Source organism: Zerene cesonia, unplaced genomic scaffold (genome assembly GCF_012273895.1).
Source record: "Zerene cesonia ecotype Mississippi unplaced genomic scaffold, Zerene_cesonia_1.1 Zces_u005, whole genome shotgun sequence".
Lineage (NCBI taxonomy): Eukaryota > Metazoa > Arthropoda > Insecta > Lepidoptera > Pieridae > Zerene > Zerene cesonia.
This window is the reverse complement of record NW_024045135.1, coordinates 1,271,497-1,290,832: the sequence shown is the minus strand read 5'-3', so window position 1 is coordinate 1,290,832 and position 19,336 is coordinate 1,271,497. Positions and strand designations below refer to the sequence as shown.

Sequence of the window (19,336 nt, the reverse complement as noted above, 5' to 3'; positions counted from 1 at the left end):
CCTAATGACCATACAAAATAGGACTGTATCATTTATAAACCTGATTCTTTCACATGATAATATTAACAAATAAAAAATACAATAAACGAATATTAATTAATAATTCTTAATTGCTAAAATCTTTACTTTTCATTTTTGCCCACGAATATTACCTAGAAATTCTAATAATATAAGAATTTTTATCGTTGTATCAGTAAAGAAAATTTGGACCTACAAAGCAATTTGCATGGAATATTTGTAAAACATCCCTGAAGAACCGTGAAACATCGTATGTGCTGAAACTTTTTCAATTACGATCTTCATAATTTGAATTCATTAAACTCTTAGTTTGATTAGAAATGGCGCGAAAGTAACTTACATTTTTATCTATTTAAAAATATATGAACAAAGCTTAACTGGTGCGTTTTCAATAGTTTAAAAAAAAAAAGTTTCTTCGAAACTTCAAACTTGGAATTCGAACCTCAGTGCCCGTCCTGCGCCCGAACGCAGTGGACGTGATGTCAAAATGCGGACGCTCGTCCTTATATACTTCGCGACGTTAGTGCAGTGCGATTTTAAAAGTGAATTAAAACATTTAAGACACGCTCGGACTTTAATACGACATGGAAGGTCTAGAGTGCATTTTACGCGGCTGCACACGCGGGCGCGCGATCTGGTCGCGCAAGTCATTGAGGCTGAAAAGAGCAGTGAATTAGGTAAATCTTAAGTGGTTTTACATGATAGTTGGTATGGTATTATATGCATATTGATATGATTATCAAATTAACATATTTTATTCATTAAATACATACACCGTGTAATAAAAAGAGTAATAAGTTCAATAATATTATAATAAAAAGACAAGTATTCTATTACAACACTATTTATTTTTTAGTTTTTTTTTCTTATTTCTTCCTTTTCTCTTCTTTAAATATTTTAATTGTTCACAATCTTTATAGAAAGCAGGGTATAAAGAGAATCTGTGAAGTATGATTGAATTTTAAGTAATATAATAATCTGAAAGCAACTTTGATTCGTATTAGATATAATGACTGAGCAAACCTCAAGGGATTTAGATTTATAGCCCATGAACTGGAATGTTGTAATATAATTTATTTTTTCGAGCATTACATTGATAAAACCCTAATACATGTAATCTTTGATACATTAGCCTGTGATGATTTATGACTGTTTATCTTTATAAGAATATTAAGAAAATTACGTTTTTATTATGTTTTTTTATGATAATATCTACATTAAAATAAGTCTTTGTTTGATTATTCAAAGATCGTACGATTTAAAATAATGGAAGGAATGAATTAGGGGGGAATACTTTTATTTATTTGTTATTATTAAAAATATGTATACTCAGATCATTTTATATTTAGTTTCCTAAAACATAATATAGGAATAAAAAGAAAAAGTTAGAATATTTTTAATTTTCAGGTAAATATTTCTTAAGCTACCAATTTAATTTTTAATCTGCCACGACCCTTTCACCTGATTAAAAATGTTACATTGAATAATATAATTTGTTACGAGCGAAGGCTCTATTACTCATCTAGTAAGTAAAAAAAGACGTACAACTCTTAAATATAGTTTTATGATTTTTCTAGAGTCCGCGGGTTAGACAGCAAACGTAAACACAGATAAAATAATAATTATTATAAACCTAAAATGTATTTATTGAAAACCTTTTAAAACTCTAATGTCTAATTATAAAAGGTTAAAGTTTGTAAATGAAATTTATTTACAATATTTAATTTTTAGTTTTATAGCATTGAAATGCTTTATAAATTAGAAATTTTGAAAGAATAGAAAAAATTTTTTGATCACGAGGCAGGATTCGAACCTGCGTATCTTGCCTAACCGTAGCAACGCCTAGCCTCTCGGCCACCCGTGATCCTGCCACAGTAATCGCAAGATACGCAGGTTCGAATCCTGCCTCGTGATCAAATTTTTTCTATTCTTTCAAAATTTCTAATTTATTTACAATATGCTTATCCGATATTAGTAATTATAAATGGTACATCAATAAATTACGAAATGTTCCGAATGAAACTTTTTAGTAATCTTTGGTTAGACAAACGTAGAAAGAACTGTGTTCAAATCGCCAAATTTTTCTCACTTGGATAATTTTGATACGCATCATAACTTCTCAATGGATTCCGATTCCGATCTGAATAATTTAAAGAGGAACTCACACGTAGATAGTAAACCTTTTTTCTCAAATAATTCAAACGGATAAAGATTATTATTCTGATTTTAATTTCACCAGCATTAGTTGCCACCCCTTTTTGAAATGAAACATTCAAATCAAATCAAATCAAATTTATTAAATCAAACACTTAACCTAACCTTAAAGCTAAGTACATCGCTGTAGCAATTACAAATAGGTATCAAACAATTAAGGTTCAAGACCGATATCTTTGCTAGGTTACAGAGTAACCTGTATTAAAGATATCAGTATCTTCATATATTCAAGCGAAACTGTAATTGTAGCAAAGTTTGTGTTACTTGCTACTTGTCCAGTAGTTTTTAGTCCAGTAGGGTTTAGTTTTTATGTATATATACCAAAACAGAAATCATTAATCTTTATTGTTGTAGATATAAGAATTCAAATGAAAAAATACATAGAAAAATCCATACACTTTAGTGCAAAATGGTTTATAGGAGACTAAAATCTAAAACCAACAGTGGTATGTTAAATCATCGTTCAGACATGCCTTGCTCATCAAAAATTATGAAATGTATTTCTTTTTTATCAGAGCAACATGATATTACTGTGGTGTAATGATTGGGAAGATTTTTTGTGATTTAATCTCATGTGAAAAACTTGCTGTTTATAAATTTTGAAATTGTTGATTGGTCAGGTATAGGAAAAATATTTTTTCTGATCTAAAGAGCACAATATATATTAGTTCACATTATCGAATGATGATGGTAAATGGTAAAATTAGTCTATGTTATGACGATTTAATAGTGTTTCTACCTGAAGTCTAACGTCTTTAAAGCTCATTCATTTTTGTTTCAGTTATATAATTTTTAAATATACTAATCGTATGGTATATCTAATTTGCAAATAATTAATAAAAACACTTCAAAATGAATCAATACCTCTCTTCAAGCATCGTTAAAATTAATTTAATTGTATTTTCGCGAGCTCGTCTTTTTTCTTAGACAGTATTTGGTCGAATAAAATTAACAATACAATTTAATAATAAAGCCATTACCAATTTTTTAAGACTACCCGATGGTCGATTGTTGTGATCGTCAAACTACCTATGTTTCGTACCTTTGTTCGTAGCTTGCGGTCTCAGTAAAAGTATCCTTTATCACTTTCCAATAACATACCAATAATTAAGATATATATATATAAATTAAAGATCTGTAAAAGTTGCTATGTGAAAGTCACACAAATGTACACTAATAGAACTATAGAACGCATATAATAACAACCTTATTGAAATCATAACTTTACTTTCATTTAGGGCCGATTTTTTATTGGTTAAATACAGCACATAAAGCATTACACAATGTGGAAATGCCATCAATAAAACATCAATACACGCTCAATAATAACGCATTTTAGAAATGGTTGTTTACTACGAGATTCGACGAATACGTTCTAACCGAGTATTGAAATATAGGACCTTTATCGTTCAAAAGCTTTAAACGAATGAATAGTTAAATGTATGACTCACTTTATAGTTAAATGAGAATCTATTGGTTATATAATGCAACTTTGTCATCGTTTTCAGACGCTGATGTATGCATTTTATATTGGTCGGAAATTGGGTCAAAATTAACCGGAGAGAATTTATTACGGTCAAAAGGTTTTAGACGGTCCAGTAAGCCGTAATGTGAATATTTTTGTGGATAATATCAGTTCTTTAAAAGTTTCTGATTGATTTTCTCGCGGAAACTTTGAAATGAATAATGGGGTTCTATTATTTTTTCGAGGTTTGGAGATTTATATTGATATAAGTATTTACATGAAAATTATATTGGCTGACTGCGACTGGTCACCTACAATATCAATAAATCTCTTTAGTGTTGGAGCCATGTATCAGATTAAGACTTCTAAAAAATCGGGTATCTGCCTATTCTCTCTATGTTTCCTATACATTTTTGTGTGCCATAAAGTATTATCTCTCTATCTATCTTCTGGTAGTACTGGAGTATTATGGAGAGAAACATCGTCATAATATTAATGAAGCGCGTAATTCCGAAAGACCATTCAAATTATGCATAAATATTAAATGAAGCATAAAGCTTTTTTCTAATAGTCTTAAGTTTTGTCTGATATGCACCATTATTTGGAGATAGAACGCAATTTCTAACTTTCAGAAAATCATACAGTCAATATCGTATATGCTAATATAAGGTAGTATTGTTAACCAAATATTATAAGATTTATAAACGAAATATATATCATGTAAAATAGATAGAATGACAAAATAATCTCTTCAGTGCACACATGTCATTGAGAAAATCTATGAAGAGTACGCATATATATTTGTTATGTCATAGCGGGCAACTGAACTGAAGGCTCGCCTGATGTTAAAGCAATGACCACCGCCCATGAACATTCGCAAAGGGAAGGTCTCTGCGTATGCTTTTAAGTGATAAGAGTATGGATTGACGAAAGGGAAATAAGGAATGGTGCTGCGAAGGGTGAGGAAAAGGAAACGCTCCTCCGGCTCCCCCACCCACCGTGTGAAATACAGTAGCTTGCTACTATTTGACTCTGGTCCTGTGTGGGAGAGTGTACTTCCCCAGTGCCAAAAAAAAGTGCTCGACTCCTACATTAAACTTCAAACATATATCGTAATATTAACGTTCCTAAAGCTTTATGAATACGTTCAGAAACAGTACATCACGATAAACTAATACACTACACAACATACGATCTATCAACTTCCAGTTATCAGAGTATATAAATATATAGATATAGTAATACATAACCATTGTCGTCATTAATTATTACATAATAAAATACCCAATTCTTTATGGCTAATTTAAATTAATTCGTTCATTTCGTATCTGCTTTTACCGTATGTATAACGGATTCCATTATTTGTAAGTACAGATTTATGCGTTTCATAGCAGCTTGTCGTAATATTAAAAATATCACTGTACATTTTCCAATTATCATAAATTATCTGACAAACTCTCTTTCGTATTATATTTTAAAATGGTGTCATTTAAAATAATCTACATTGTATTATTTTATTATGGTTGCCTTAATCGATTGTTGGAAAATAGCTCATAAGTTTATATATAGGACCATAATTATAGTTATGGTAATAGGTATTTATTACCATTGTAACATTGTCTAATGATTGCGAGCATATTTTTTACATTTAAATGACTGTCATCGATTTATGACCTAAATTTCATTTAATTTTGTTCAGTGGTTGCTTGAAATTGCATCAAATATGTATATGCACATAAAAATTTAATTCAAATTTCTGATGTGTACCGGTTCATGTGATCTTTCGAAATATAAACTTAGATTTACCACCAGTGCTAATTTTATACCATCTTATTTTAGGATATTCTTTAAATTAAAAATTCAAGTCGTATATAACTGCATGGTCATTATATGATTAAATTATATATAAATTAATGACCATAAACTAAAATCTCATTATGTTCCCATTTTTTATTTCTAAATGCAACTAGTATTCTAAACATAGGAATAATTCACAACCTCTCGCATTTACTTTTATTTGAATCTCCATTTTATAAATTATTTTATGCAAAGGCTTTCATAGCAAAATTTTCAGGTTAAAATACCTTCCATTAAAGAGCTACTGGAATATTTTCTTTTGTCGATGTTTAGACGCATATAGATGTTATTTTTCTACAGTTTAATTGTTAATTATTCGTATTGTATAACCAGTACAAAACTACTCGCAATGGATAGGATTTGATTTCATTTAAAATTTTCAAATGTTGCAACCTTTTATATATATAACGAGCTGCACCCGGCAAACGCTGTTCTGCCTTACTCTTATCGTTTAGTGGTATGAAAAATAGATGTTAGCCGATTCTCAGACCTACCCAATATGCTTACCAAATTTCAGAGGAATCGGTCAAGCCGTTTCGGAGGAGTATAGAGACTAACATTGTGACACGAGAATTTTATATATAAGATATTCATATATATAACATTCATATATATAACATGCGTGAAAAGAGTAAAATCTTGGTATTGTAATTTGTATGTTTTTGTTTATGGGTGATTCGCTGACCATCACACGAACTACTAGCTCAGTTTTCCTTCCCCTATTAATATATCGATACTTTATTTTATTAGTACTGTAGCTAGTATGAGTATGTCGCTCTATAGCTTGGTATGTTGATTACCCAAACGGGTCATACATTCTATGTGGTTTGTTGTTAGTGTCTGCAATTGCTACCGTAACGAGTTACGATAAAGTTTAATTTGGCATGTACAGTACTTTATGTAATGGCATTTCGGCTCGGGTAGCAACGTACAAATGCATTGTCAGTTACGTGCTGTATTACAGGCATTGGCCTAATAACTAAACTCATAGTACAACATCCCACTGCTCGATTCTGCAGGTATTATTTTTGAAGAAATTAATTTCTCAGTCAACTCATTGCTAATCCCAATACTCACATATACTCAATAGATTTTTTTAAAACAGATACCTACAGAATCGAGCAGTGAAGTCTTAGACTATCATAATCACGCTCAAAAATTGTCTCAAGCAATGACGAAAAAGCACAACCTACGTACCCATTAAACGGAGATTTATACACTTTCAACATTACTGCCACGAAATAAGGTATACATTTGAATAAATGTGTTATTTTAATTTGTATATGTTAATATATTCGTTAATATAACGCCACTCGGACATTTATAAATGACTTATTAATAGGCGATTGTAGAACTGTTACGTCGGAGGACATCATGTCCTGTAATCATTGGTGATACGGCAAGTCATAGTTTGGTTTGGTTATAATGTGAAAATAATTAAGGACACTTTTGTCTATGCATCTATTTTTGGAGATAATAAACATATTTTCAAACGACTTCAAAAAGAGCGAGGTTATATTTGGACTATATTTTTTGTGTTACCTCTTAACTTTTAACTGGATGAAGCCATTCTTAATATTTTTTTTTTATTTTGTGCACGCCATGTGGTCTTATTTAAATCTGGTTTAGTTCTGACAATTTGAAGGCGGGCGCCTTAAAACTAGGGCTAGTTTTATGTCAAAAATAATTATTTTCATTAAAATTCATCGTCGTTCATGATGTTCCTGTACTTACCTCGAAATATACTCGAGCAAACATTATTTTTATCTATCGCAAAAGTGCGCGAGGGAGAAGAAAACAAATAGGTAAACATTTGTGATTCATATAGGTATTTATTTAAAAGAATCATATCCACGTATATTTGTTTTAGCTTATTTGAGCAAGAACGGAATAGAAGTTAATTTAAATTCTAAAATAAGTTACCTACTGACGCTTCGTGGATATAATTGAAAAAAGTATATCCGTACTTATAATATCTGAAGATTTTGTTTGTTTGAATACGCTAATCTATAGAACTAATGAGTGGATTTAATAAGTTATTTCTCTGTAAGACCTGTGCGTTATAGGCGATATAATATGTACCACGGAGAAAGACTGGGCGGAACGCTAATACGTATATAAATTCGTGTACCAGATATGGGAATAAATAATAGGTTTTAGCCAGATTTTATATCTCCAACAAACCATGTTTACTTTGAATAGTTGGTTATTTGAAGTATTAATAAAATGTTGTAACGGGCTACTAAATTCATTAGCTATAATAAATAATAAATAAATAAAATAATTCTTTATTTGCCTTCACAATCATTAAACTACTGAGTAGTATTAACGTTGTGAATGACTAGTGTCTGAAATAGGTCGTAAAAGACCTGTAGTACAGATCACTAGCCCCCCTCGCGGATAACACTACTAGTAGGAAGGGTAAGGTAACAAATATAATGTAATTGTTAGAGAGATAGCTTATATAAGTTGATAAAATCATAAATAGTCGGGATATTCTGTCCCGGTCGATGAGACGATTTTCCGCGTAAATGGCAACATTTTTCATTGATGCCCCTCATTTAGGTCGTAGAATGATTTTAAATTGATTAAAGCTTTTCTCGATGAAAACAATGTAACACTATATTGTCAAACCGAACCATTTGTGAGTTTTGTGCTTTCAAACAACCATACATGTTTATAATAGAAGTACCTATACCTAGTGGTACTTCTAGTTTCATCCGTATAAGGATAAATTGTATATTTATAAGTAGGATGTTTATAAACATAAGTACTAAATGTAAGTTTATTCGTTCATTCCTGAATGAATATATAAAAATGATTTATTACCAAAATGCATAAATTAAATGAAAAACTTCAGACGAATAGCAAAACGCGGCCTTATCGCTAGGTAGCGATCTCTACCAAGCAACGCAAATTATTCCAAATCCTAAGCTAATTGTCCATATAATAGTTCTATTCACTTTGAAAATTTACTTAATAACCCAAATAGAAACAGTTATGAAAAGATAGAAAACATGTGTTCCTTTCCTGTCGGGTGAACGAACTGTTTGTCAAAAGGCACAAGGGACTGTCGCGGAAACAGACACTCGATGACTGCGGCTCATTTAGACCATTTATCATACTCATATAGTATTTACCCGATATCGTCAAATGGAGGATAATATTGTATGTATGAGACTGTATGTCAAATTTCTTAGCACGACCTACAGCCCAAACCGCTGAACAATTATTAACATATCGTTGTAAATCCTACTCCTACTAATATTATAAATGCGAAATTTTATGAGGATGGCTGTATGTGTATGTATCTTTCACGCAAAAACTACTGAACCGATTGCAATGAAATTTCTTACATATATAACTGGACAACTGCAATAACATATAGGCAACTTTTTATCTTGATATTCCAACGGGATTCAGACTTATGCGGTTGAAATCGCGGGGCGCAGCTAGTAGAACAACATGATGGAAATGAGATAGGCTATAGAAATAAACAAAATGGCGCCTGCAAATCAATAACGAGGGTTTGTTTTTTTAACTCGACCAGTATGAATATCAAACGTAAGATTACAAAAAATGCCTCGAAATAAAACTAAAATGTCTGAATTATTAAAAGTTCGACTGTTAAAATCTAAGGAATTAATAAGAGAGATAATCACTTTTGTCATATTTATAAGTATCACAACGTTAACAACTTGCACAACATCGAAGTTAGTATTCGTCCCGATTATCGTATTTTAATTGATCGCGCCAATATATATTAATTTCGATATTAAGCGGACTGTAAAACTTAATCTACGTGGTGTAGCGAAAAAAGGAAAGATGGGAACACACGGCACATACCTCGTCTGAGGGAGTAGCGTCCAAGCAAGCACGCGGCACAGCACCACGCGGTCAAGGGTCCTCCAGCTCGGGCCTGGCAGACCAGATCCAGTCCTTCACTCCACACACACACACGCGGCGGTTCAGCGCGACCAAATGGGAAAGGGTTTACACTAGCACAATGCCTGAGATATCTAGAGAACCTCGTGAAGGTTCTCCGGCGGTTGCGGGTTGCGATCTTTATGAAAGATCTCTTCGATTGATGCGGTAACAAGTAAACCTCATAAGGGCTCTCCGGCGGTATGCGAATTATACACGAAATGTCTAGAGGCCTCGTGAAGGCACTCCGGCGGTTATTTAGATCCGATCGTCACGGAAGATCGATGCAGACTGTATAACGTATATGCAACCAATATGGACGTTGCGGGTGCTTTAAAAGCGTGCGGTGATTGGTTGTGCTCGCATGTAAGGAGGGTAGTTGGATTACACCACAAAATAATAAATATTTATTTTTAATTCACTATTTTTATAATATTGGCGTTACCATTAATTGTTATATGGGATAGCTAGTTCGTCACATTAAGCCAGCTTACACAAAATGCATTATTAAGTCAAATTTAATAAATATATTTACATACTCTTTCTTTCATTGTTTTTACGGTTAAATGCATTTATTTCTCTAAAGATTACAATTAAATCACTTACAGAGAAATACAATTTTTTACATTTACATTTTACTCGCTTAGCGTTATAAGTACGGTTAACAAAAGAAAACAAACTAAAATAACAATAAATTGAGGGTAGTTTCTACTTCTCATAGATAAAAAGTAAACCAGTGACATTCCAAAGACCGATTCATTCTAAGACTCTTGTCCTAGCTATAGATGAGCTATTCATTAGATATAAATGATTAACTTTTATTTTACTAGGTATGAATGATTGTTTTTTACATGTCGAGTTACGTCACAGTTTTTGATTCACACAATTCTTTTCAATTGATCAAATATTTTAATTAACATTTCCAAGTTACGTAACCAAAAACGATTGGATTGCAATTATATCACATTTTTCCTTTTTGTTATACATAGAAGACGTATTTCATACTTTTATTAGAAATAAGACTATTTTGTTATGTAAAGAATACAGACATATACTTTGTAAAGTCGTCATCAACCCATAATATGTTATATTCAGACTGCAGGGATACAAGCCTCCTACGAGGGTTCAGGCCATAATTTGGCCAAGTGCGCAGATGTCACATGTCATCAAAATTTGATTTCAATTAATCAAAAGGTTGTCACATCTTAATCATTCATGAATTGAAAAATTTATGGCTTTCACGCTCGCATGATATCGGTATCATGACTATTAAGTCCAAGATCCAAACGCTACCACCGCTTTATTTCTACACTTATACACATATAGGTATCGTATCGTGCCGGTGTTTCCAACAAATTATTTCTAAATGAACACTCGTTAACAATTCACAAAGTTAAATAAGCACATAATGTATATTTTCACCATTACGTTCAATCAGTCTGAACATTTACAACTTTTCGCTTATTAAAAAGTTGTAAGTCCCTTACGTTCTACGCGTATTCATTCGCGAGTGCTGAGTTTGAACTCTTTAATTAACTTTATTTCACAGTTGTGTGACAGAATTTTTCTTCGGAGGCTACATCATCCCCCTTTAACTGTATCCAGTAAAAACAAACCCATGTGCTTCCACGATAATACGTAACCAACTATTTCTAAATAGCCTTTACTAGACCATTTATGCTGATAGTTCGCCTGATGGCAAGTGATCCCTACCGCCCATGCGCCCTTTGAAAATGCGTTGCCTGATTTAAGTAGTAAGGGATTAATGAGGGGAAGAAAGGGAAAGACTGGGAAGGGTGAGGAAAAGTATACAGTTATCCAGACAACAACAAATACGCTATACTATATATACATAACATATTATTTGATCGAAAATTTTTACGTAAAAGATATGTAAAAGCGCATCCATTCTGTTCTTTAATGAAATAGCTTTACATTAATATTATAATTTAGCTAAACCTATCGGAGTAATAGAATTATTATGAACCCGTGATTATGTTTTTGAGTAAATCAATTATGTTAAACGAGTGATCGGATGTAGATAAAATTTAAATTATGGACCGAGCACAACTAAAATGTATTAATTCGTGTAGGTGAAAACACGAAAAATTCATTTTTTAAGGGGACTACAAGCGCTGGAGTGACGCAAGCACACATATATACACAGGGCGTCACGCACACTTGCGTAGGTACAATTTGTGCGCAGAAATATGAAAACACGATTTATTAATTTCTTGGATTAAAAAGCAAATCACTATTAAACTAATATGTTACTTAAACATTAATTTGACAAAATATCAGAAAGATTGACTTTTGAAAGATTGGCATGGTTTAATTCCTCGATAGAAATGATCAGAGGTATCTTCCGATTTTTTTAATCAAAGTGAACTAATAGAATATACTCGTATCTACCAACATTTTAACGTGAACGTAACTCTCTCTTGTTCGCAACTTAATCAATGAACCGACTTGAATTAGATGAGATTAGACTTATGATAAAAATTAATACAAACGTAGTTTGAGACATAGTTCATAGGGTGGTTCTTATCCGTAACGGGAAGTTTACAAATAGAAGCACGGGACTGTCTATCTGTACTTTTGACTATGCGGGCGAAGCCATGGTGTAAAACTATTATAATATGCCAAGAAACACGGTAAGTGCAGAAAATACATTATTATAACAATAAGCAATTCAAATATACAGTAAGTAGGTGAGCAAATAATCAGCTATGAGTTATTCAAGGTTAAATATAAATTGACTTAGAAAATGCGCTTATGTACTTTCTAGTTCACGACTGACCTTGCTGATAAATGTACTTTAATACACGTTTGTACGTTGAAGGATTAATCACTTATTAGTGTTTTAATGCGATTCATTAATTTGCAATATGTTTACGAAATATACTGTATAGAATATTAAAAAAACAACCGTATTGATACTTGAAATATATTGATTTAATTTTTATTAAATTTAATCTTGCAATTAAGTGATTTACTTCGTTTAAAAATGTTCAGCTTATTGTATAAATGAATTAGTCTCATTTATTTTCTTTCGGATAAAGAAGAAATGTTGAATGAATTTTTGAAACCGGTACTGTAGTTTATTAATCTATTGTATATTTGCTACTATTTATAATTTGGTGTGGTACATTAATTTGTTTTATAAATAGACAGTTTCTCAGATTACAAATAGACTCTACAGTTTCATGTTATTGGTTTAAAAGTATAGATATGGAAATCTTACATCCGATTATTAGTAAAGCTACGTTTAATGACTATTAAATAATTGAATAAATAAATGTTTGAGTTTGAGTTAAGAGTTCGTTATTAATTTTTTTTTTTAGTTTTATAGCAAATAAAATACTTTACAAGAAAGAGTACAGGCTATTCGATTATTGTGGCGGGATCACGGGTGGCTGAGAGTCTAGGCGTTGCTACGATTTGGCAAAAAAAACGCGGGTTCGAATCTCGCCTCGTGATTTTTTCTATTCTTACAAAATGTCTCAGTTCGTAATTACTCAATCATCATTATTTCTAATATACAAGGTGTAACAAATAATGTTTACAATTTCAGTACCGCCTAGTAAACATTAGTTTATTACAAAAGCAATTAGTTTCACTAATGATGTTCATTGTTTATTGGATCCTTACAATTACTGTTCATAAATATAAAGCTAGTCGATTAATGTGGGAGTCGAGCGCGCTTCGGCACGAATTGGGCCAGCTCGCACCGGGGAAGTACCACACCCCACAGACCGGCGTGCAATGGAAGCTGGCTTCTATGTATCATACCATGAGTGGGGGAACCGGAGGCCCGTTTCCTTTTCCTTACCCAGTTGAATCCATACCAGTCGTCAACCCTCTGTTTATCCCTTACCCCTTTAAAGCGGTTGACGGTTCCGCAGCATGTTTCTTTTGAAAGTTATATGTCATATCATATCTTTGCTATTATTAGTTATTATCAGATAGTCAGGATCGTATTTTCTAATCCTAGAAGAATCAAAACGTTCAAATATTTTACGCTCATACGATGAGAGGTATTTTTACCGACATACATTACCATTAACAAATAAAGTCTTCATTTGCAAGAGAAATTTGTTCATTTAATATGTTCGTATGCATACCCTATTTTATTGCTCAAAAGCGCTCTTATAACATTAAATTAAACATTAATGACATGCGGTAAATTAAATAAAGTTTAAATACGGGCTTTTACGTTCTTTACACAAAATAGCGTCTGTGTCTAGCCCTTTTTTGAATGAATATGTATTTAACTTCTTGAATTAATTCGTAATAATTTACATTCATACGTGGACTAATAGTTTGTAATGAATTCGTTACCAAGTTTCAAATTAATATAGGAATTTCTATATGTTACACTAGCTGCGCCCCGCGGTTTCACCCGCGTAAGTCCGTATCCCGTAGGAATATCGGGATAAAAAGTTGCCTATATGTTATTCCAGTTGTTCAGCTGTCTACGTACTAAATTTTATTACGAAAGAGCAACAAACACACACACATCCTTACAAACTTTCGCATTTATAATATAAGTAGGATAGGATTTAGAATACTGGTCATTTTCAAGCGATTTAAAATAAAGGAAAAGATAATCAATTCGACTGTAAATTTTGTTTTTGTGATTGTTACCTTGAGAAGTTACCGGTTGAACCGATGTTTTAATTCTTTTTTTTTTTTTTTAAACCCTTGCCTTCTATGTGCTCTGTTCAAATTTTGTCTGGTTCAGTTTTTTTTTTGTTAAATAAATTATATTATCACTGCTATGCTCGCTGTTTTAATGCTCTTCGGGCAAGAAAATCTTAATATATTTTATTTTAAATTTATAACATGAGTGTTATCGATTAAGAAACATCTATAAAACTATCGATTTTCTTACATTGCTACAGTGGAATTATGAATGTATTTTAACGGAGGTACCTACTAAATCGTATAATGTGTAATGTTTATACATTAATGAAGGTTGGGAACATTCATCTTAATTTGTAGCTATTTCATATTCATATCTTATCCATTTCAATTATCTACTAGTAAATTATAGATGCGTTAATTGTAATGGCAATACACGTGTAATTAAAATAGTGTTACAATATAATTAATAGGCGGCTTCTGAAAACGACCGCCTCCTTGGTACAGTGGTTAACGCGTGAGCGTAGAACCGAGAGGTCCTGGGTTCAATTCCCGGTGGGGACGCACAAAAAAAAAAAAGGTGTGTGTGCGATCCACACACGATAGAAGTGAAACTTCAGTAAATCGACAAAAGAATGAGATGAATATATATAAAATATAAAATAGTATGTATATTTCTGTCTCATTCTTTGCCGGCTTCATTCTATACATTTTTGTATTTGTGTCTCTTACCTGTCGTTTTTCCGTTGCATCAGGTTTGAAATCACAACGATTCTAAAGAAGTTTCACTTAAAAAGTGTCTCGGTCTGGCAGAACACAGAAGGCTGATCACCTACTTGTCCCTAAAGATCTCATCTGCCCCATACCCCACTAGGGGACACGGGACTTCACTTTTTTTTTCTGAAAGTGAGAGCCTGCTTTGCTCATGAGTCACCTTCTTGTCCCACGCTGATGCAATTAATTTAAAGTAAATGCAACAGCGTGGTACAAAAAGGACTTGTTATTTATATAAGCACAATATATATGCATGCAATTTTTATTTTGTACGCTTCCCCACCCGCCGTACGAAACATAGTAGTATCCTGCTATTTCACGCCGGTCTTCCGTGGGAGAGTGGTACTTCCTTGTTACGAGCTGGGCCTCTTCTTGTTTGGTTCTAATTTTCATCAAATTTATATACCCGTTTTAAATATATTCTATAACAGGCGGCGCCCGGTCGGACTTGGTATAATTTAAAAACAGTGCATTTAATCAATTAACAAAGCGAATCGCTCAATCAACGCACGCACATCATTAAAATTTTCCACCCCATTCAGATTTCATACAAGATATCATCGTAAAATCTCTCCGCCGGTCCAACCCGACTAGGCATAAAACAAACGACCATAATAAAATTTGTGAGACATAAACCGTTATAGTCTTCAGGCGGCTCATTTGTGTTTTATTTACGAAAGTGAATGTTTGTCGTTCAATTTGTGGGTTAAATTGAATTGATGGACATATTTTGACCTGTTTTAGGGCACCGAGAGATTAATATTTTAACGATCTAACAAGACATTGTTATTTCTTGTTGGATTTCTTTTAAACTAAATTGTCTCACTTGTTCTTACGCAGAGTACGCGTAAGGTTATTATTTAATCCCTACGATCCAAATCAGAACAGTAAGATTAACTCACGAAATTATTGTATTATCATAGATTAGAAAGTCGGAATAGAAAGTCAGAATTTAATTTCTGCATTTTAATTGGATCAAAATTGAGTCTTAGTGATTAATGAATTGAGTATATATACAGAGATGATGAGATGAGTCAATAAAAAAGCGATGTAAACAATAAATTGGAAGTAATTAATAATCATATGAATCTATCTAAGGAACATTATTAATACCAATACAAAATTAAATTTAATTGATATTTTGGATAGCTATAAATTCACCACAAATATTATCACAAATGACATTATCAAATTGTGTTTCAAAGCCAGAAATATTTCCGCGAATTAATAGTTTGTGAACATAAATGGGCATGTAGATGGTAAAGTGGGTAACGAGAAAGCATGCGAGTATCTCTATTTTATTACTAGCAATTACTATGTACGGCACTATGGCTTAAAAATAATCAATTCATTTATAAACGTTTTTTAAATAAATAAAACATAATCTATTATCAGATTGCTCATTTATGGAGGAAGGCTATAGGCATTAGTAACATGTGGGTGAAATCACAGGACACACTTAATTTATAAATAGATTGTATAGATTTATATTATAAACGAATGAAATGATTTGATTTATCTTTTCATTTAATAAGCTTTCCGCCCGCGGCTTCGCCCGCGTGGAATTCGGTTATATCGCTTTCATCCCCTATTTCAACTTCTTCTACCCTTTTTTTCGCGATAAAAATTATCCTGTATCCTTTACCAAGTACACTTCTAACTTCATACCAAATTACATCAAAATTGGTTCAGTGGTTAAGGCGTGAAAGCGTAACAGTCAGATAGACAGACAGACTTACTTTCGCATTTATAATATTATTAAGGAACTACTTCAACTATTATTTCATCTATGTTCAGAATATAATTCATCGCCAAATAGGATATTGCAGTCACAATATTTGATTCTTGTATAATCATCATCATGAATGTTAAATAATCATTAAACTTCTCTATCCTGTAACGAAACCAATTTATTAGTGCAAAAATATTAATTATTTATTTCACTCTTCAACAAATTTATAATAATATATATAAAAATAACATATTTGAAAAATAAATTATATTGAAGTTGAACCTCAGACCTCGAGGTTATAAAGCAAATACCCAAACAAAAAATAACCAATCAAAAAGACACACAAACAACACGAAATAAGCCGAAATGTTTTCAATGAAAGCGCTTCAATGAAGCTCATTACCATGAAAAATTATGTAATTATGAACCTCATTTAATATTTCGCAATATTGCTCGGCCTAACTTTCCTGTTTTCAATTTTGCAAACTCCAACGTCTACAATTACGTTGTCAATCAAATGTAATCTGTATTTTGAGGAATATTTAGATATCTATAGGACACGAAATATGCCAAAAAACGGTTAAGTGCGAGCCGGACTTGCGACACTCGGGGTTCTGTACTAATAAGCTAAAGAGCAACGGTAAAAATCATTGGTCAATCACACAATTGATGACCGAGCCCACTGTCAAATATTCTCTCATATTTTTTTGTTCATCATCATTATCATCAGCCAATCAGCCCATATATGTTCCCACTGCTAGGACACAGACCTACTATGAGGGTTCAAGCAAAAATCAACCACGCTGGCCAAATGCGTGTTTGCAGATGTCACATGTCGAACTTTTAATTCTCGGACATGTCGGTTTCCTCACAATGTTTTCTTTCACCGTTTCGAGCAGTTGTGATGTTATCCACATTCGCAGATAAATTGAAAAATCTATTTAATTCCGAGCTTATAATTTTTTTGTATATCGCTGAAAGTTTCAACTATATAATCAACATAGAATGCAGCCTAGTCTCAGACGAATGGACAGACAAACAGACCGACGCTTGGAAAGCGCAATCTTAGTAATAAGGTCCCGTTTTACCCTTTGGATAAGGAACCCTAATAAGAAGGGATTTCCGCACGAATCCTTATTTGGCTTTTAATTTAGAAACGCGTAGGTTACAGAGAGGGCTTATTTATGACTAGCAGTGCCCCGTGGTTTCGCTCACGTTGTACACGATACTATATAACCGTTCTCATTAATAGACTGAAAAATTATCAATTAGAACATGAAGTTCCTGAGGTAAGCGTGTTCAAACTGACTTGAATTATATAGAAGCGAAATATCATTTAGAAATTAAAGACTTTTTAATGGATTTTAAACGCGATTTTTTAATTATATTATTAAGCCGACGTTTCGACCACTTTACAGCGAGCGTGGTCACGGGGAGACACTCTCTTTCTCTTCTTTCTAAATGTACAATACTCGCGTAAAATCAAACACAACAAAATATCATTGTCAAAAAATTTAATTTTCTCTGGTATTTGAATAATCCTATTAATATTATAAATGCGAAAGTTTGTAAGTTTGTGTGTGTGTTTGTTGCTCTTTCACGCAAAAACCACTGAACCGATTGCAATGAAATTTGGTACGGAGACAGCTGGACAATTGGAATAACATAAAGGCAACTTTCTATCCCTATATTTCTACGGGATACGGACTTACACGGGTGCAATCGCGGGACGCATCAAGTAACTGCATAATTTCATCCACTTTATTTAAATACAAAGCAAGTACAAGTTAATACAATAATACAGGTGTTCTCTAACTGAAGGCACAAGATTATTTCGTGCACGAAGCGCTCCTCATCGCGAGCTTAGAAAGTCAAATACGGAATGATGTAAATTACTTCTTCAACAAGAATAAAATACAGGCTAATTAGGGAAACGCTAGCTTGTTTGTTTGTAGGCTGAGAGCTGGAGAATGTTTCAATAACTGTGTTTTATTTTTGAATTTTTGTGACTAATGTCATACGAATATCCTATCCTACTAATATTATAAATGCGAAAGTTTGTAAGTATGTGTGTGTGTTTGTTGCTCTTTCACGCAAAAACTTCTGAATCGGTTGCAGTGAAATTTGGTACGTAGATAGCTGGACAAGTAGAATAACATATAGGCAACTTTTTGTCCCGATATTCCTACGGGATACGGACTTACGCGGGTGAAACCGCGGGACGCAGCTAGTATATGATATAATTATAATGTTTTTTATCTTATTTATTTATTTATTCACACCAAATAGAACATACTACCATTACAGGATGTTATCCTAAATCGACAGAATTATTTTATAAAAAAGGAAAACAACACTAAAAAACTATTTCATACAAAAGAAGCAAAACTTTGCGTATCACAGCTTATCTATAACAATAGCATAGATTATATAATAGTACATTTGAAAATTTGTCTTTCTTTAACAATGTATTTGTTGTCCTACAATTAATTATATACATTATTCAAAATTTTGAAGAAATCACGCTAGAGTGTCAAATTGAGCTAATTTTACATTATACTTTTTTATTAAACAGTAGTCATTATAAATGGCAACATGTAGCTAATGTTTAATATTTATATTAATTATACATTCATAGAAAGCTATCTGAGCGTTGCTTATCAATCTTTATATAACCCTTTTCTACAAGTAATTACTTATAGAAATTT

The 19,336-nt window shown here is 32.4% G+C and overlaps 1 protein-coding gene across 1 annotated transcript in view; it reads left to right on the top strand.

Annotated features, from left to right (window-relative positions):
• The first annotated feature begins 483 nt into the window (after positions 1 to 483).
• Positions 484 to 19,336, top strand: part of LOC119838828 (probable G-protein coupled receptor 158) — a 136,628-nt gene continuing 117,775 nt past the window's right edge. Inside the window, exon 1 of the mRNA XM_038364956.1 lies at positions 484 to 695. Within this exon, the coding sequence (XP_038220884.1) occupies positions 506 to 695 (190 nt within the window). The 5' untranslated portion in view covers positions 484 to 505. The remainder of the gene's footprint in view (positions 696 to 19,336) is intronic.